The 20,919-nt window shown below is 45.6% G+C and overlaps 1 protein-coding gene across 5 annotated transcripts in view; it reads right to left on the minus strand.

The window, feature by feature from the left end:
• Positions 1-20,919, minus strand: part of C2CD3 (C2 domain containing 3 centriole elongation regulator) — an 80,828-nt gene that overhangs the window by 30,894 nt on the left and 29,015 nt on the right. For 4 of the 5 annotated variants that reach the window (XM_030464814.1, XM_030464808.1, XM_030464787.1 and 1 more), the window contains 10 exons: positions 19,102-19,569; positions 16,016-16,167; positions 12,078-12,321; positions 11,315-11,498; positions 9,565-9,745; positions 7,850-8,022; positions 6,786-6,906; positions 4,913-5,181; positions 2,881-2,970; positions 88-708 (listed from right to left, as the gene is read on the minus strand). In XM_030464814.1, coding sequence (XP_030320674.1) covers positions 88-708; positions 2,881-2,970; positions 4,913-5,181; positions 6,786-6,906; positions 7,850-8,022; positions 9,565-9,745; positions 11,315-11,498; positions 12,078-12,321; positions 16,016-16,167; positions 19,102-19,569 — 2,503 coding nt within the window. The remainder of the gene's footprint in view (positions 1-87; positions 709-2,880; positions 2,971-4,912; positions 5,182-6,785; positions 6,907-7,849; positions 8,023-9,564; positions 9,746-11,314; positions 11,499-12,077; positions 12,322-16,015; positions 16,168-19,101; positions 19,570-20,919) is intronic. The other variant, XM_030464801.1, reaches the window with a different exon arrangement.

Here is a 20,919-nt window from a genome sequence, read left to right on the forward strand (position 1 = left end):
AGAGAATGCTTTGGGTTGGAAGGGACCTGAAAGACCTTGAGAGTTCCAAACCCTCCCTGCCATGGGCAATATTTTTTAGGAACTTACCACTAACACTCAGTGTTGTCCTCGAGCTCTCTGCTAATGCTGTGAGCTCCACATAGGCAGATCCAAGCAGTCGATCTGTATCAAGGGGTCTTTCCACATTCTTTTCTTTCCCATATGCCCACCACACCTGGATTTCTAATCTCTCCTCTTGGAAGAACCAAAGCAGTCCTTGGCTCCTTCTGAGAGTCACTTTGTTTGGTTTCCTGAAATTCACTGTAACATTCTTTGTATCCTGGCTCAATTTTGGCCTCCTAAGCCAAGTCCAGGTGGCTTCCTGATTGTACAGCTTGTACCTGAGGTAGCAATAAATGTTTTTATTCAGGTGTGTCTGGCCTGCAAGCAGCACAGAGTGGAGTGGCAGCCACACTTTTGGGGTTGAGAGGGTGACAGTCACTGGGGTGGCACTGCCCTCCCATTCCTCGCTGTCACCTGTGCTGTCCTCAGGGCTTTCCTCACTCTTCCATCCCAAAAGTTTAGCAGCCTCCAAAACATGCTCTCTGTCATCCTGCTGTGCAAAGGTGACAGAAAGTTCCAGTCCTCCCACAACTCTCTGCATGATGTTTGTAGAGGGTGGAGGTATGAAATCTTCAGGCAGGGTAACTGGGTACCAGCCTGAAATACCTTCAGGAAGGAAAAGATCAAGATTAGAATAATCCTGCCTTTGAAAAAGGTCAGAAAAGAATTTATTTCTCTGGTCATTAGTCAAGAACCAGTAATTGAAATGTTTATTTCTTGTTTGGCATTTGTCAAATCATTTCTGACCTGAAAAAGCAGCAAATTGTTAGACCTCAGGAAAGCTCAGTGATAATTCTGATCCCCAAAGCATTTTATGGAATCACAGAGTTGTTCTGGTTGGAAAACATCTCCCAGATCATGGAGTCCAACCATAACCTGACTCTACCAACCATTAACCCAACTCCACCAAGTCCAATCCTAAACCAAATCCCTCAGCACCACAACTCCACATTTCCCAGCACCTCCAGGGATGGGGATTCCAACACCAGTGTTTAATTACCAGTGTTTAATTACCCTGTCAGTGAAGAGATTTCCTCTAATATCTACTCTAAACCTCCCCAGTGCAACTTGAGGCCATTTCCATTCTACTTTCCCTTCCATTAATGATACTCAGTTAACAATGAAACTGCATCCTGTGCATCTCCAGTTATAAAATTCCATCAATCTTCAATCATAAAATCAGTAATTTTTTTTTTCTCCTCTTTTCCCATTAAAAATAAACTCAAAACTTCATGTTGGAGAAAATTACAATACTGAAATTAAAGCAGAAATTAAAGCAGATCCCCCAGGGATCAGTATTGGGCCCAGCTCTGTTTAATATCTTTATCGATGACTTAGACGAAGGGATTGAGTCCATCATCAGCAAATTCGCAGATGACACCAAGCTGGGAGGAAGTGTGGACCAACTGGAAGGCAGGAGGGCTCTGCAGAGGGACCTGGACAGACTGGAGAGCTGGGCCGATTCCAACGGGATGAGGTTCAACAAGGCCAAGTGCCGGGTCCTGCACTTTGGCCACAACAACCCCATGCAGTGCTACAGGCTGGGGACAGAGTGGCTGGAGAGCAGCCAGGCAGAAAGGGACCTGGGAGTCTGGATTGACAGGAAGCTGAACATGAGCCAGCAGTGTGCCCAGGTGGCCAAGAAGGCCAATGGCATCCTGGCATGTATCAGAAACAGCGTCACCAGCAGGTCCAGGGAGGTGATTCTGCCCCTGTACTCAGCGCTGGTTAGGCCACACCTCGAGTCCTGTGTCCAGTTCTGGGCCCCTCAGTTTAAGAAGGATGTAGAGGTCCTGGAACAGGTCCAAAGGAGGGCAACCAGGCTGGTGAAGGGACTCGAGCACAGGCCCTATGAGGAGAGGCTGAGAGAGCTGGGGCTGTTCAGCCTGAAGAAGAGGAGGCTCAGGGGAGACCTCATTGCTGTCTACAACTACCTGAAAGGAGGCTGTAGCGAGGTGGGAACTGGACTCTTTTCACAGACGACCTTCAACAAGACAAGAGGACACAGTCTTAAGTTGTGCCAGGGGAGGTTTAGGTTAGATATTAGAAAGAATTTCTTCACAGAGAGGGTGATCAGGCTATGGAATGGACTGCCCGGTGAGGTGGTAGATTCTCCGTCCCTGGAGACATTTAAAAAAAGACTGGATGTGGCACTCAGTGCCATGGTCTAGCAACTGCTCCGGTGGGTCAAGGGTTGGACTAGATGATCTCTGAGGTCCCTTCCAACCCGGCTAATTCTATGATTCTATGATAATAATGAAGGCAATAATGGAAACATCATCATGGCAAGACCTGATCACCACAAACTAACACTAGATAGAGGAAATATTACACATTTAGTTAAAAGAAAATTTAATCCAACTGCTTTCTGACCTAAGCCTTTGCTTCCAGCTTTGATATCTGAAAAGTAATCATTAGTTCTCCAATGAATGCTACAACTCCAGGACTTTCCATCTTCAGGTAGAAAATAAACAGCACTGAAGAAGATCCTAAGGAAATGTGCTGATTTTAGCTGAGACAATTAAATTTCTTCAGATTAATTTAAGAATATTAATTCTGCTACTGTACATCCTACACTCTGAAAACAGATCTTCCAACAACCACCTTTATGTGAGTTTTCTAGCAGATTTTAAATTGAGAATCACAGAATCATAGAATTGTTAAGACAGGTCTAACAACAACCAATTAAACTCACAAAAACCCCCCAAAACCAACCCAAACAAAAGGGGAATGAAAGTTGTTTAAAGGAATAGTGTTTCCTCAGCACTGCTGCATTACCTGATCTTCTTCTCAGCAGATCTCTGGTTGGAACTGTGACTGTCCCAAGAAGATAATCTCTTGATGTCCGAGCTGCCATTGTCTCAGAGGCTGGAAAATAAATAATTCTGTAAATACACCAAACTGGAATCCAGGTTTTAGGAGCAACTGAGATGGTGTTTCCTTTGTGTCCTGGTTTGGGCCAGGATAAAGGTGATTTTCTGTTTTGTACTTTTACTTTTAGCTAAGTCTCTTGTAAGTAGTTGCATTTGCTGAAATTAACAGCAAGTTTCTCAGACAGTGTGTGCTTCTAGGACTGATAACACTTGATGTTTATAGTTACTGCTAGAGACTGGTGTGCAGAGCCAAGGACACTGCTCAGCTCTGAGGAAAACATTTTACCGTCCAGGAGGATAAAGAGGTCCCACCTGAGCCCTCCTTTGGGGAGGAACAGACAAGACAGATGCCAGAATTGACCAAACAGAGGATTCCATCCCATATACGTCACACTCAGTATAAATTTGAGGCATCACGAGGGCCGAGCCAGATCTTTTCCGGATCTTTTCCTGATTTCCTGCTTCCCTTCCCTCACCCGGCATCCTGGAAGGATCCCGTCCGTTCGTTTGCCTGTGGTCCTGATCCGTGCCAGCCCATATCTGTGTGTTCCTGCCTCCAGCTCCCAACTGCTGCTGACTCCAGGATTCCAGCCTGGACTTTCCCAGGGCTGCCCTGCAGCCTCGGTGGTGACGTGAGAGTTATTGGGGGAGAGGGGGGAGGAATGTGGTTTCCATTTTCCTGTATATTTGTATAGATTTAGTAATTTTACCTATTTATCATTACTGGTTCATTAAAGTTGTATAGTTTAGTTTCCAACTCATCAGTCTCTCTCCCTTATTCTCTCTCCTTTCTCTATCAAGGAGAGAGAGATTAATAGAGAGCGTCTGTTACTCGGTTTAATTGCTGGGCCAGTGTTAAACCCTGACACTTTGAAAACAAGCTGTATCACCTCAACAAGAAGTGAGGCATGGTTTGGATGGCGTGGTGGTGTTGGGTTGGTGGTTGGACTTCATGACCTTAGTCAGAAGTCAGAATGAAAGTGCTGCCACACACTGTGCTGCAGCTTCAGGGACAAAAATAACCACTGGTGGCCTTTATAAAGTTATTTTCCCTTCTGACCAAAACCCAATTTGAATCTCTATCTCTGCAGTTGGCCAGTTAGTTTGTTTTAACCAAACTGAGTGATTCTGTGAGAACCCAAAGCAAATTGCTCAGGACACAGAAGGCTCAAAGCAGTGAGAAACAAGGGTCTGGACAAAAAAATCTGTAGGTGCTGATAGTGAACATTCATGCACACTCCACCCCTCCTAAACCTGGAGAAACTTTCAGGGAATTACTTGCATAGATGAATATTAAGTAAGCAGTGGGGACTTCAGTGGCCACTTGCCCTAAGAACATGCCAGTCCTGACTCTCCTCCCCCAGGAGTAAGAGAGAATGTCACCTGGAGCTAGATTTTGTTTAGGAAGTAGTTCTACAACTTGTTATGTTGTAAAAGAATCCTGCCCATCTGTCCCAGGACTATTGGAGGACTTTAAGGTATCATTTCTCTGAAGCTCTGTTGCCTTGTTCATGAAGTGGAGGCAATAAGGATGCAGCACACAAAGGCAGGGCACTCCAAGAGGCAAAAGCTGGTAATTGCTTATCATTGTATTTAAGAGGTGATTTGATCCCCTGGAGTCTTAGAAACCTTTATTCTTTGCACAAGGGGAACAGTATCTCCTAGAGCCTTCTCTGAAGACAGTTTAGGTCACTATATCTAGGAGCAACTGCACAGAAAAGTCCCTGGACACACTCAAGGTCAGGCTGGATGGTGCTCTGAGCAAGCTGGAAGAAAATGGCTCATTGCAGGGGGACTGGACTAGATGATCTGCAGAAATTCCTTCCATCCCAAACCATTCTCTGACTCCATGAGGAATCTCTCTTCTAAACTAAGAACGCAGGGGGCTGGATGATTCTGAGACAGCAATCACTCACTGCACTCCTTGTCCTCCTTACCTGACTTGGTGCTCTGATGGTAGATAGAGAAGATGATGCTGGCAGACTGCAAGAGCTCCCCCAGACAAGAGGCTTCTCCACTGCTCTTCTGGGTGATGAGGTTACAGGGAAACTCCAGGTGATGCTGGAATTCTGGGCAGAAGGTCCGAGCCACAGCTGGGGTGCTGCGTGGCTCTGCCTCAGGCAGGAAGGAGAGGTGCACAGAGACATAAACATTCACTCCCACCCCTGCATAGTACTGGACTGAAGGGTTCTTCTGGGCCACAGCTCTTCATTTTGTATGTAAAAAAAAAATAAAATAAGAGAATGAATGCAATGTATAAGGAACTTAGGAAGCAATGCAACTAAAACAAATTCACAGATGACCCCAAGCTGGGGGGGAGTGTGGATCAGCTGGAAGGCAGGAGGGCTCTGCAGAGGGACCTGGAGAGACTGGAGAGTTGGGCTGATCCCAATGGGATGAGGTTCAAGACAAGAACCCCATGGGGAGCTCCAGGCTGGGCACAGAGTGGCAGAAAGGGAGCTGGGATTGGCAGGAAGCTGAAGAGGAGGCAGCAGTGTGCCCAGGTGGCCAAGAAGGCCAATGGCATCCTGGGCTGGCTGAGGAAGAGCGTGGCCAGCAGGTCCAGGGAAGGGATTCTGCCCCTGTGCTCAGCTCTGGGGAGGCCACAGCTTGAGTCCTGTGTCCAGTTCTGGGCCCCTCAGCCCCTCAGGAAGGAGCTTGAGGTGCTGGAGCAGGTCCAAAGGAGGCAAGTGGGCTGGGGAAGGGATCCAGCAGAGATGCTGTGAGGAGAGGCTGAGGGAGCTGGGGGTGTTGAGGCTGGAGAAGAGGAGGCTCAGGGGAGAGCTCCTCACTCTCTGCAACTCCCTGAAAGGAGGTTGGAGCCAGGGGGGGGTTGCTCTCTTTTCCCAGGCAACTCTCAGCAAGACAAGAGGCCATGGTCTCAAGTTGTGCCAGGGGAGGTTTAGGTTGGAGATTGGAAAGAATTTCTTTCTGGAGAGGGTGATCAGGCATTGGAATGGGCTGCCCAGGGAAGGGGTGGATTCTCCGTGTCTGGAGCTATTTCCAAAGAGCCTGGATGTGGCACTGAGTGCCATGGGCTGGGAACCACCAGGGGTGGACTGATGGACTCAATCCCCTCATCTAAATCCTCACTCAAGATATTAAACAGCACTGGGCCCAACACTGATCCCTGGGGGACACCACTAGTGACCGGCCGCCATTTTGATGCAGTCCCGTTCAGCACCACTCTCTGGGCCCGGCCCTCCAGCCAGTTCCTAACCCAGCACAGAGTGCTCCTGGCTGATCCATGGGCTGACAGCTTTTTCAGGAAAAAAATTTTTTGCTCTCTTTTTGCTTAATTCTTGAAACCCACATTTTGGCACTAAGTTCAGGTGATACCATGCAGCTAGAGCAGCAGTGTTCTGGTGAAGAGGAACATGTTCCCTTCACTAGGTTAGTGAGTTTATCAATTTACTAGACTGTTTATCAATGATTCCACTGTGAAATTCAAGGAAAATCTCAGCTGGCTTCTAAACAGCACCAGCAACACCAAAACTCGAGGCCCATTTTATGTCAGGCAGTTTTTATATCAGCCCTTGGTGCTGAAAAACATGGGAATGGATAAAATGAGCCCTTATAATCCTGATTCCTCTGCAGAATGAGTGCTGCCACACACTGTGCTGCAGCTTCAGGGACAAAAATAACCACTGATGGCCTTTATAAAGTTATTTTCCCTTCTGACCAGAACCCAGTTTGCATCTCTGTCTCTGCAGCTGGCCATTTAGTTTGTTTTAACCTCATGTCTCAGCCTGCTGCCTCCAGATAAAGCTGTTTGGAGAGAACAATCTTGCTCTTTGAATGAGGCTTTACCTGGCTGCTGCTTGCAAACCAGCTGCTCTGTGTATTTGTACAGAAAGAGAAACAGCCTGAGCAGTTATTCCTGCTGCTGGTTTCATGGATCGTTGGTATCTCACACTCACATTGAGCAAGCCTGAATAAAAGGAAAAGAAAGAAAGAAAGAAAAGCTTTTTATACAATCACACCCAAGAAAATCAATGATTTCTTTATACCTCTTCATACAAAACTTGCACAATTAATGCAAAAAAATAATTCCATGTGGAAACCACTGAGACTGGCTGTGCAGGATGCCAGAATCTTTCAAGGTCCCTTCCAACCCCCAACATTCTGGGATTCTCTGAAGTTAAAGAGGGCACAGAAGAGAATTTTAAGGACTGCATCCTGCAAGCTGACATCAGATGGCCTTAACAGCTCCCTCTCACAGGAGAATTTCTGGCTCAGTAAACCCAGGAGAGGTTGTTCAGCCCAGGCACTCCTCACTTGTGGTATTTTTAATACTCTACAGCAGGATCTGGGCACTTCTTTTTCACAGCACTGCAGTGACAAAATCTCCAAAGAGGCAGTTGCTGCCTGTGGATAACTAAAAATAACTATAAATAACTATAAAACTAACTAAAACTAACTATAAAATAACTGAAGTGTGCTGAACTCCCTCTCCAGCCTCAGCTCTTCATGCAGCCAGTTTTTCCAAGAAGCTGCTCCAGATTTCCTCAGTGTCATTCCCAGAGCTGATGTTTGCATCATTGGAAAGAAGCAGGAGAGAAGAGAAAGATGTTTCTGCTCACACCATCTGCCCTTCTCCAGATCTCCCTCCTTTCCATGGGAAGCTAAGCTACAAAATGTGGTTTATTCAGCAACTAAGCAGCTTTTTTTTTAAACTTGTTGGGGTTTTGGGAGGTTGCTCCTGTTTAATCATTGATTCTTCAAAAGGTTTGTTAAAACTGAAAGCTTGGAGGGGAAAACACTCATGGCTGGGATGAGTTTCCACCACAAATATGTATTTTTATTTCTCTTGGCAGCAAATACACTGATTTCTGGTTTTAAACACCAAGTGAAAACTCAAAAGCTTCTTTTACCTGAAGACTGTGGATGAAATTCCTCTGAGGAATCAGTCCTGGGGACCAATGGAAGATTGAAAGTCTGGATCCCAACTTCTCCATGCTGCTGCATGGTCACCATGGCACACAGCCTTGACAAGGGCAAGGTCCCTTTGGCAACCATCTGATCTCTGACATTTGGGTAATAATACCTGGAAAAACACAAAGCAGCAGCATCAGGCAGGCTGGTTGGATGATGAGAAATGCTCCCTATAAAACTGTGTGTAAGTCAACTTTTAATTTCTGTGTCTTCAAACACTTGTTAAGTCTCCTGACAGCTGAGGGATAAACTCAAGGAAGTGAATTTCCACAGGAAAAAACCCCAAGCAACAGTAAGTGTTCATGCAGAGAATACAAAGGGATTTCTGCACTAGACACAGCAAGTGAAGTGGCAGAAACTCTACTAAAAATTGGCACCCCAAAGAAAAAGAAGAACCTGGCACCAAATATTCTCCAGTATTTATCCCATTAATAAATAAAAATGCTGCTTGCAGCAGAGATTTCTGGCAGCAGCTGTGAGTGTAAAAATGATTCAGCTCTTTTCTTCCTGTGCCTCTTGGCTTCAGATTCCTCCTGAAGCAATTTTGGCTGATTTAAAACTGGCAGACCATGAGGAAAACATCCACTGACTGAGGAACATGGGAGTGCTATAGATTTGTGTTTCCCTCTCCATTTTGGGGCAAATCCTGAACATTCATTGACTGTTCAAGTCTTGGGTAAAGCATTGCCTGTCCAGGAGTCCCAATATCTTGGAATTTTACACCTCCTTTTCCCTCTGTACATTCCTAGGAGTAATTCATGATGCTGACAGCATCACAGCAAGAACTCTCTGATTTGGGATCTGGCAGTCAGTATCTCAGCTCCTGCCTCATAACAAAGGTCCATTGCTAAGCTTTTTCCATTTCAATTACTGCAAGTAAGCAAGAAAATTCTTAAAGGCTTTCCAGCTCAGTCATTTACTCTTTTTACCCCAAACCAGCCTAAATTTACCAGCTACTATCAGTGAGTGATCAGGGCAAGATGAAACTCAAAGTCAAACCATCCTCAGGAAACTGAGAGAAAAGATATTTCTGAAATGCCAGGTAATAATTGGTCACTTTAATTATTCTGGTCATTACCAAGATTGATGTAAAATCATCCAGCATGTAATATTTCTCCTGTGAACTTGTACATTTTAAAGAGCTTGGTTTTATTACAGAATGAACACATTATAATTATGCTTTTGGAAGTCAACCTTTGTGGTCTCTGCTTTCTGTTACTAGAAATTAGTTTCTGTTGCCAAAGAAACTACAATTTGAACTTTAAAACACTTTATAGTATATTCTTTTGTACTTGGTGATTTGTATTAGGGAAAAAAGAGCCCCAAAAACAATGAAATTATACTGCCAGGGAGTTATTAAGTAGAATTTAGATGTACCAAGGGTTTTAACACTACTTTTAGATGACCATGCTAACAAATGAAAGGCAAACGAAAAGCACCCACATTTTCATGAAGTTGTGAAAAGAGTAATCAGCACTCTTGGGGAAATAAAAACAAAAGGCTCACATGTCTTAAATGCAGGTATTCCTCACCAAATGTTGATGAGCTCACCATTTTTTTCACTTGTTAAGTCCCACAGATAGAGATTTTTACACCAGCTATGTCTCTATCTGCTTGCTGTGACAGCTGTAAAGAAGAGGATTTTATCCTGTACCTGCACCAGACTTCAAACTGGATTCCTCCTCCAGCCACTCCTGGTGCCATAAATGCACTGACCAGGAGCTTCTGGACTGGGACATCAGCAGGAACCAGCAAAGAATGATGATGTTCATCATTAAAGATGGGATCAGGGACACACAGAGTGGTTGCTGTGCGGAACGCCTTTAATTTGATGCCTACAAGTTAAGCAGAGTTGGTTAAAAATGGTTCCATTTGGGGGTTTCCACCTATTTGCAGCCCTTGAGGAGGCAAAACCCAGGGAAATCCTCCCACCAGAGGGCTGACACTTCTGACTTGCATTTTCTGAATGTTTTAGAAGCAATTCAGGGCCCGTGAACCTGAATATGCCTGAGAAACGTGGCTGGGAGGTGAGGGAGTTCATAGACTAATAGAATTGTCTGGGTTGGAAGGGACCTCAGAGATCATCAAGTCCAACCCTTGATCCACTCCCCCCGTGGTTCCCAGCCCATGGCACTCAGTGCCACATCCAGGCTCTTTGGAAATAGCTCCAGACACGGAGAATCCACCCCTTCCCTGGGCAGCCCATTCCAATGCCTGATCACCCTCTCCAGAAAGAAATTCTTTCCAATCTCCAACCTAAACCTCCCCTGGCACAACTTGAGACCATGGCCTCTTGTCTTGCTGAGAGTTGCCTGGGAAAAGAGACCAACCCCCCCCTGGCTCCAACCTCCTTTCAGGGACTTGTAGAGAGTGATTTCCCTTCCTTCCCAGGGAAAATTGTGGGAGACAGAATCACAGAATTACCCAGCTTGGAAATGACCTCTGAGAGCATCAACTCCAACCTTTAATCCACAACCACCCCAGAGCACTCAGTGCCATGTTCAGCCCCTTCTTAAAAACCTCCAGGGATGGAGAATCCACCCCCTCCCTGGGCAGCCCATCCCAATGTCTGATCACCCTCCCTGTAAGGAATTTTCTCCTAATATCCAACCTAATTAAGCCCATGCCCTCTTGTAAGAAGAGCCCAACACCCCCTGGCTCCAACCTCCTTTCAGGGAGTTGCAGAGAGTGATGAGCTCTCCCCTGAGCCTCCTCTTCTCCAGCCTCAACACCCCCAGCTCCCTCAGCCTCTCCTCACAGCATCTCTGCTGGATCCCTTCACCAGCCCAGTTGGCTCCTTTGGACCTGCTCCAGCACCTCAAGCTCCTTCCTGAGGGGCTGAGGGGCCCAGAACTGGACACAGGACTCAAGCTGTGGCCTCCCCAGAGCTGAGCACAGGGGCAGAATTCACAGGAATTGCTGTGGAACAGGGTTCCTGGCTGGATTTTTCAGAGGAAACATCTCTCAGCGATCCAAAGCACTCAAAGCCAACACTAAATTGTTTTCTACAACTGCAATTGGTCCATTAGTCCTTCATAATCCCAATGACCTAAACCAGGCAAGACTTCTCTTGGTGTATTTTAATGTTCATGAAACTGAACATCTTGGGAGGCTTTGCTGAATTTAACTGTGCACAACCTTAGAATTCCCTGTGAATTTTTTTGCAGGATCAGTTGGTGAAGCCCTGTAGGATATTTAACAAAAAAACCCACAAAATCCACACTTTTTTCCTCATGCCTCAGTTGGAAGCAGGTTTTAAATTCCCTGTTGTAGCCCAAGTCCAGGTTCAGGCAGAGCTTCTGAGGAAAGCAGAATTCTGCCTGCATGAATGCTCAGAAAAAACCATGGACCTTTTTATAACCAATATTTAATTAAATAAAAGGGGGGGATTATAAAAAACTTGCCCTCCTCCTGCAGCTCAGCTCCTTGCAGGGCACCACAACCTCTCTCTGGAGCTGGGAAATGGTACTTCACGTAGCAGTCAGCCTCTCCCCAGACTGTGGACTGTAGAGGAGTGAGGCCTCTGACACTCTCCACCTGGATCTCAAACACATGCTCCATCAGCTCTGCCCCTTCTTGGTCCAACTGCTAAGAAAACAAAGGAAATCCACATGGAAAGGACAATTTGTTAGGATACGAGGGCTGGGAACATGAAATTCTCAGAGGAGCAGAACCACTCTTGGCTGTTTTCCTCTTAAAGTTCATAGAAACATCAAAAGCCTGACAGGAAATATTTTTTAAATTTTTTTTTAAGTAAAAAAAGCTTAAAAAAACACATTAAAAAGCACATTAAAACCATGTGCTCCAGGTTTTAAAACCAGGTTCTTCCATATCCAACCCTAAGGGTAGTGGCCAAACCTCTATGGGACAGAATAAGAATGTGAGAATGAAGATTGTCTACAATTTTGTTTTGTTTTGTTTTTTTTTTTTAACTGCACTTTTCATAAAAATAGAAGCAGTGGATATGCAGGCCAACAAAAAAAGGCAGCAATCTCATGACTGGTGAGGTAAAATGAGTAAGCAAAGAGGATAAGCAGTATGATCCTGCAAAGAAGGTGCCCATTTCTAACAGAACTGGTTTCAGTATGGGAAGAGCTTTGAGATCACTGGTAAATTCTTTTTTCCATGTGTCCCCAAGAGGCAAAATGGGGATTTAGTGAGCAATACCATTGTGGGCTGTGTAGCAGGAGGGTCCAGAAAGTGGGGAGGTCTCTGTGTGATGGGAGGCACCATTCCTTCTGCAGTTTTCAGCCTTTGCAGAGCCACTATTTGATCAGCTGAGCCCATTGCCAGGATGACCCGCAGGCTTCCTCTCTTTCTACCAGTGAAAACATCAACCACAGGCACGTAGCTGTCCACAGCAACCACAGGGTACTGGGCTTGGAGAAGCAGGTGGGAAATCTTTGGATCTCTAGAATAGATTAAAATAATTTTTAAAAAATTAAAAAAAAATCCCCAGCATGAGAATGAGCCATCTGGATATCATAGAATCATAGAATTGGCTGGGTTGGAAGGGATCTCAGAGATCATCAAGTCCAACCCTTGATCCACTCCCCCCGTGGTTCCCAGCCCATGGCACTCAGTGCCACATCCAGGCTCTTTGGAAATAGCTCCAGACACGGAGAATCCACCCCTTCCCTGGGCAGCCCATTCCAATGCCTGATCACCCTCTCCAGAAAGAAATTCTTTCCAATCTCCAACCTAAACCTCCCCTGGCACAACTTGAGACCATGGCCTCTTGTCTTGCTGAGAGTTGCCTGGGAAAAGAGACCAACCCCCCCCTGGCTCCAACCTCCTTTCAGGGAGTTGCAGAGAGTGATGAGCTCTCCCCTGAGCCTCCTCTTCTCCAGCCTCAACACCCCCAGCTCCCTCAGCCTCTCCTCACAGCATCTCTGCTGGATCCCTTCACCAGCCCACTTGCCTCCTTTGGACCTGCTCCAGCACCTCAAGCTCCTTCCTGAGGGGCTGAGGGGCCCAGAACTGGACACAGGACTCAAGCTGTGGCCTCCCCAGAGCTGAGCACAGGGGCAGAATCCCTTCCCTGGACCTGCTGGCCACGCTCCTCCTCAGCCAGCCCAGGATGCCATTGAGCTTTTTGGCCACCTGGGCACACTGCTGCCTCCTCTTCAGCTTCCTGCCAATCCCAGCTCCCTTTCTGCCACTCTGTGCCCAGCCTGCAGCTCCCCATGGGCTTCTTGTCTTGAACCTCATCCCATTGGGATCAGCCCAACTCTCCAGGCTCTCCAGGTCCCTCTGCAGAGCCCTCCTGCCTTCCAGCTGATCCACACTCCCCCCCAGCTTGGGGTCATCTGTGAATTTGCTGATGATGGACTCAATCCCCTCATCTAAATCCTCACCAAGATATTAAACAGCACTGGGCCCAACACTGATCCCTGGGGGACACCACTAGTGACCGGCCGCCATTTTGATGCAGCCCCATTCAGCACCACTCTCTGGGCCCGGCCCTCCAGCCAGTTCCTAACCCAGAAAAAAACCCATAGAATTGTTTGGGTTGGAAAAGAGATTTTAAGAGCAAAAAGTCCAACCATTAATCCACCAATGTCCCATGGCCTCAGCACCACATCTCCAGGGACTGGAAATCCCTCCAGGGATGGGGACTCTGCCCTGGGCAGCCTGGGACAGGGTTTGAAAACCTTTTCCAGGAAAAAGTTGTTCCCAATATCCAACCTAAACCTCTCCTGGTGACACTTGAGGCTGCTTCCTCTTACCCCATTGCTTGTAACTTGGAAGATGAGAGTGACACCCAGAACATGGTCCCACAAAACTCATTTTAGAAGGGATTTTCAATGCTGTTAGAAATCCACCTATCTCCATTCCTCCAAATGCCACCTGAATAACATTGGTCCTGACAAAGCACAGATCCATGAGTTATTTCCATAGAATCATGGAATCTGCTGAGTTGGGATGGATCCATCAGGGTCACCAACTCTTGTCCCTGTGTAGGGCACCCCAAGAATCACCCCACATGCCTGAGACTGCCATCCAAATGCTTCCTCAACTCAGGTTTGGTGCCAGAACTGCTTCCTTGGGGAGGATTTTCCATTGCTCAACCACCCCTTGGGTGCAAAACTTTTTCCACAGCCTCTCACTCCCAGGGGTGTAAGAATATCCAAGGGTTCCTGTGCCCCAGGAACATTCCTGTACCTCAAGATCCATCACTTTTCCTTCTTAAACTTCATCCAACTGGAATTTGCCCAGCACACCCAGATCCCTCTGCAGGGTCTGGGCCCTCAGGAGTGTTAAGAGCTCCCCCTGATTTGGTGTCATCTGCAAACTGATGTCCTGCATCTAAGTCATTTATGAATAGATGAAAGAGAATTGGCCCTAAAATTAATCCCTGTGGAATTCTGTCACCTGCCTGATGTGACCCCCCCACTTACTGTGACCATTATTAGCAAAGCTCTCCAAAAATAACATGGCCTTAGGTAGAAACCAGCCTGGAAACCTGTGAGTGAGGTGATGAGCTGGGACAAGGCTCCTATTAATAAATTGGTTATTATTATTATTATTATCATTATTATTATAATTATCATTATATTATTATTACTATTAATATTAATATTAATAATATATATCAATACATTTTACTTTTCTGAGGCAGTTCTGTGCTTCTGGGGATGGGCTTGGGCAGGAGGAAAAGAAGGAAGAGGGGCAATCTCCCAGAGAAATGTAAAAACCTCTAATTATAACACACTTAAGAGATAAACAAGTGAACTACAATGGATTCCTGAAAAAGTTATCCAAATGACACACTAAAAATTAATAAAGTAGTGGCCAGACAGTTCCAGAACCATCTGATTTCCATTTGGCACTAATGTGACCCAAATAAAAGGAATTAATCCTGAAAGAATCTCTTTTGTTGGGTATTTCTATTAATTAAAATTGCTTTAAGCTGTAAAAAGCCAAAACATTGAATAAAAACCAACAAAGAGCTCTGGAAGGATCCATGAGGGAGGATGCCAATTAAACATGAAGTATTTAGAGACTTTTTTCATGAGGGATGTAGAGATGTTACCCTGTGCTGTGCAGACTGACAGCCAGGGGATCCCTGCAGAGCAGCATCAGGAAAAAAAATCAGTCACAGCCTTGGAAAAATCACCAGTGGGAAACCACACTGGAGTTTTCTGTGCACTCACTTGGATCTCTTGCAGTTTTACCCCTTCACAAGACCACAAGCTCAACCTGGCTCCAAACCTGCCTTTAGTTTTCACAAACTGCTGCTATTTCTCTGCAAGGATTTACCCACAGTGTAACTTACTCACAGGCTGCTAAGTGTAGGAAAGGGCCAGAGGAAGCCTGGTTTCTGCTATTAAAAATATATATATATATATATATATATATATGTAAATATATATATATAAAAATATTAAAATATTTATAAATATAAAAATATATAAATATATATTTATATATATATATTTATAAATATATATAAATAAATGTGACCAAAAAAAAAGGAATTAATTAAGGTTCTGGGCTCATTTTCAGCTTCTGCTCCACCACTCCCCCCAAATCCTTCTCCTCAGGGCTGCCCTCCATCCTTTCTCTATATATTTATTTGTGTAAACATATAAATAAATATAAATATAAATAAATATATATAAAAATATATATATATAAAAAAATAAACAATATTCATATATCTATTTATATATTTATAAATAAATATTTATCTATATTTATCTATATTTATCTATAAATATCTATTTTTATAGATAAATATTTATATCTTTCTATATATTTATATCTATATATCTATATATATTTTATATATTATATTTATATATATCATAATATATATAAATATATAAGAATATATAAGAATATATAAAAATAAAACATATTATATATTCATATATATAAAAATATATATTTATATATTTTTATATGTATTTTGTATTTATTTGTATATTATATTTGTATTGCATTTGTATTTATATGCATTTTTATATATATTTATATATATATAAATAGACATAAGAATTCTCCCACACAGATCCCAGACACCACCCTTCCCTCCTCACTCCCAACATCAACTGGGATACTTCCCAACCCATTAAATCACAACACAAAGATGTTTTTACTTGAATGAGATGTAAAACTGATGCAGAGGAAGTTTCACTAATCCTAGCAGCTTGTCACAACCAGGGCTTCCCATCTTGTTCCATGCTTCAATAATCATCACGTTGTTCTTCAGCCTCTCCAAGTGTTTGGCAGTCAAGGAAAAAGGCATCACCTGAAAGAAAGGAATGGAAAAATCATGGAATGCACTGGAAGCTTTTTGCTAAACAGAGAGGATTCTGGTGATGTTGCATTTGCACCCTGTGCTGGGTTAGGAACTGGCTGGAGGGCCGGGCCCAGAGAGTGGTGCTGAACGGGGCTGCATCAAAATGGCGGCCGGTCACTAGTGGTGTCCCCCAGGGATCAGTGTTGGGCCCAGTGCTGTTTAATATCTTGAGTGAGGATTTAGATGAGGGGATTGAGTCCATCATCAGCAAATTCACAGATGACCCCAAGCTGGGGGGGAGTGTGGATCAGCTGGAAGGCAGGAGGGCTCTGCAGAGGGACCTGGAGAGACTGGAGAGTTGGGCTGATCCCAATGGGATGAGGTTCAAGACAAGAACCCCATGGGGAGCTCCAGGCTGGGCACAGAGTGGCAGAAAGGGAGCTGGGATTGGCAGGAAGCTGAAGAGGAGGCAGCAGTGTGGCCAGGTGGCCAAGAAGGCCAATGGCATCCTGGGCTGGCTGAGGAAGAGCGTGGCCAGCAGGTCCAGGGAAGGGATTCTGCCCCTGTGCTCAGCTCTGGGGAGGCCACAGCTTGAGTCCTGTGTCCAGTTCTGGGCCCCTCAGCCCCTCAGGAAGGAGCTTGAGGTGCTGGAGCAGGTCCAAAGGAGGCAAGTGGGCTGGTGAAGGGATCCAGCAGAGATGGTGTGAGGAGAGGCTGAGGGAGCTGGGGGTGTTGAGGCTGGAGAAGAGGAGGCTCAGGGGAGAGCTCATCACTCTCTGCAACTCCCTGAAAGGAGGTTGGAGCCAGGGGGGGGTTGGTCTCTTTTCCCAGGCAACTCTCAGCAAGACAAGAGGCCATGGTCTCAAGTTGTGCCAGGGGAGGTTTAGGTTGGAGATTGGAAAGAATTTCTTTCTGGAGAGGGTGATCAGGCATTGGAATGGGCTGCCCAGGGAAGGGGTGGATTCTCCGTGTCTGGAGCTATTTCCAAAGAGCCTGGATGTGGCACTGAGTGCCATGGGCTGGGAACCACGGGGGGAGTGGATCAAGGGTTGGACTTGATGAGCTCTGAGGTCCCTTCCAACCCAGACAATTCTATGATTAATCTATGATTCTTCAGTCTGGAGAACTGGGCTCTTCAAAAATGAAAATTAAAAACTAAATGTAGCCTTGCCTAGCAAGGTAGGCTTGGAAAAGAGCTTGCCAGGAAAATAACTGCAATTTAGATAAATTTTAATATGAGATCACATGCTATCTTATAAAACATTTTGAACTTTAAGTATCTGTTTACTAAACAACAGATTACTCATTTCCAGCAGCTGCTTCAGGTGTCTTTTGCTGTGTTTTCACATTTCACATTTTCATCTGAGAATGTGTCTCATAAATCACCAGCATTTGAGCATCCTGACATTTCCAAAGAAAAATGTCCATACAAAAATTAAAAATAATGTTATTAAATGCCCAAAATTCTGCTGTTTGCTGGGGAAAGGCTCTGGTCCTATCAGAACAGTAACTCACACTTCTGATGGATCCATCAAGAAAAGAAAGAGCAAGGAAACAACAAAAGAAATCTGCATGTGCATATTAGGATGTCATCAAAAAGTTCTCTTGCCAATACAGCAAAAGGAGAAGTGAATGGTTTGGTTTTTTTCACTTTTAAACTGACCTTTTCTGACTGGTTTTCTTTTGTGCTTTGGAAATCTTTCTGATTATTTGGATAGTAATAGTTCTCAAGGAACTATGTTTCAGAGTGCAAATCTAAACTCAAAACTGAGCCAAATCAACACTGAAAGCATAGAATCCCAGACTGGGTTGGGTGGGAAGGGACCCAAAAGCTCCTCCAGTTCCAACCCCTGCATGGGCAGGGACCCCTCCCACAGCCCAGGTTGCTCCAAGCCCCATCCAACCTGGGCTGAGACACTGCCAGGGATGGGGCAGCCACAGCTTCCTTGGGCAGCCTGGGACAGGGGCTCAGCACCCTCACCCCAAACAATTTCTCCCTCCCCAAGATCTCCTCTCCATCTCCCCTCTTGCAGCTGGAAACCCTTCCCCCTCATCCCATCCCTCCAGGCCCTTGGCCAAAGTCCCTCCCCAGCTTTCCTGGAGCCCCTTCAGGCACTGGAAGATGCTCCAAGGGCTCCCCTGAACCTTCTCCTTCTCCTCCTCCTCCTTCTCCTTCTCTCCTCTCCAGGCTGAACACCCCCAACTCTCTCAACCTGTTCCAGGCTCTCCCCACCCTCAAATTCCAGAATTTCTTCCCCATCTCCAACCTCAATCTCCCCTTTCTCTCCAACTTTTAACCCAGTTCCCTTCTCCTCTCCCTACCCCACCGTCTCCAAAGCCCTCCCCCAGCTTTCTTGGAGCCCCTTCAGATATTGGAAGGTTGCTCTGAGCTCCCCTGGGAGCCTCCTCTTCTCCAGGCTGAACAACCCCAATCCCTCAGCCTGGCTTCCCAGGGAGCTGCTCAGCCCTCTGAGCATTTCAGTGCCTCCTCTGGACACCTTCCAGGAGCTCTGTGTCCTTCTGATGCTGGGGACTCCAGAACTGGACACAGGACTCCAGGGGGGGTCTCAGCAGAGCAGAGCAGAGGGGGAGAATCCCCTCCCTCAATGCTCTCTGGGCTTCTGCTGATGCCCCCAGGACCTGGGGGGGTTCTGGGCTCATCTGCAGCTTCTGCTCCACCCCCACCCCCAAATCTTTCTCCTCAGGGCTACCCTACATCCTTTCTCCTCCCAAATTCTCTTGTCCATGGAATTCCTCCTCCCAGGGGCAGAACCTTACACTTGGCCTTGGTGACCCTCATGACTTCTCGAGCCTTTCAGGGTCCCTCTGTATATCCTGGAGAGAGCCAAGCAGAGCAGTTCCTACCTATAAAAAAGTCACTTTTCTTTGCAATTTTGGAATAGCAGATTTCAGCCAGTGTTAAGCAGAAGACCTGTGACTTGCCTGAGAAAACTGGAAGGCAGGTTGTGTGGTGCCCCACATGACAGCCGAGCTCGTGGCCTCCTCTGTGCTGAGCATTTTGCAGGTTAAATAAACATTACAGGAACTGTGGGGCCCACAGTCCCCAGCAACAAAATCCCTCCCATCAGGCACCATCAGCAGGACGTGCAGTAACAACCCATCCTCTTCAGGTGCACTTATTTCTCCTACCAGCTTCTGGGTGACAAAGGTTGGTGCAGCCTCTGGTGACTGCACAGTGCTCAAGGTGGGAGCTCCAGACTTCTGGGAGTCCCTGGAGCTGTGAAGGTTCAAGCAGTGAGGATTTTCTGCATTTACACTCCTCCTTTTGGGCTCCTGGAGTTCCAGCTGGGAATTTCTTACAGCATGAGCATGGATTTGCTGGGTGGCTGCAGCTGACCTGGCAGTGGTGAGGGTGAAATCTTTGTTGCTGGCTGCAAGCTCCAGGGATACCTGCAGTGGGCAAGGCAGAGGAGATGAGCCTCAAAGACAGGAGGCTGCAGCAGAAATTCAGGAAAAAATGCATGTTTTGCTCTAGAACTGTTGGCTCATCACTCAGCAACTGGTGACAAGCTACAACTTTCACTACAAAATAACCTCCAGGCAGTTTTATTGGATGGAGCAGGCACTGAAGCACAGAACAGCAGCTGGAGAAAGGAAAAAAATTAAAATCAAATACCAAGTTGACTGAGAAATGAGTCCCTACCAAGCCAAGGTGACAAAATATCCCAAATATCATTTGCTCCAGCAGTGACTGCTTGAGAAAAATCATGAAAAAGAAGTGTGTCCAAATGTTTTCTCTCACTTCTCTTTCACACTCCCTGATGATTTGAGCTCTCCCTTCCTCCTCTCCTTACTGTGGATCCTTCTCTCCAATGGTTTAAATACCCCACTGCATTTGCTTTCTCTTTTTCTCTTTTTTTTTCTTTCTTTCTTTTTATTCCTTTCTCATTTTTGGGGTTTTTTTTTTTGGCTTTTGTTTTGTTTTTTTAACACTCTGCCCTACCTCTCCATTTCCTTGTCATGCTGTCAAGGTTTGCAAGAGAAAAGAGTTAAGATTGATAGAAATAAAAATGTTTGTGTGTGAAAGCAATGAAAGAAACACCAGAATGAGGGCTAAAGGAGAGGCAAATGTTGATTTTGGAAGTGTTAATTGCTACAGAGCAGCACAGGCCTGCTGGATTCAGTCACAGGACAGGACAGCAAGAAGGGGAGGAAGAAATTGGAAGCCCAGGAGATAAGGATAAAGGATAAAGACAAAGATTGGAGCCAGAAAAATGCCCAAATAAGGAAAACAGACTCAAGAATTTTGCCTAAGATTTAGCAAGGATGAGACAAGATCCCAGCCCTGAAGCTGCACTACTCAAAAGCTGCCTGCAGAGTGGTTCTGTAGTGGAGTGGTTCCAAACTCAAGGTTATTGACCCTTGTTTCAGCCTGCAGCCAGGGGAACTTCACCCAGCAACAGCCTTAGATATGCAAAAGCTTCAAAATATTCCTCTAAAACCTCAAAAGAAAAAAGGGTTCAGGGCTTGTAGTGGTTTTACAAACCTTCATACCCAAGATGTGGTCAATTAAATCCAGAGATTTAGAGAAGAAGAGAGAGAAGGAAGAGAGAGAAGGAAGAGAGAGAAGGAAGAGAGAGAAGGAAGAGAGAGAAGGAAGAGAGAGAAGGAAGAGAGAGAAGGAAGAGAGAGAAGGAAGAGAGAGAAGGAAGAGAGAGAAGGAAGAGAGAGAAGGAAGAGAGAGAAGGAAGAGAGAGAAGGAAGAGAGAGAAGGAAGAGAGAGAAGGAAGAGAGAGAAGG

The sequence above is a fragment of the Calypte anna genome, chromosome 1, assembly GCF_003957555.1.
Source record: "Calypte anna isolate BGI_N300 chromosome 1, bCalAnn1_v1.p, whole genome shotgun sequence".
NCBI classification, from domain to species: domain Eukaryota; kingdom Metazoa; phylum Chordata; class Aves; order Apodiformes; family Trochilidae; genus Calypte; species Calypte anna.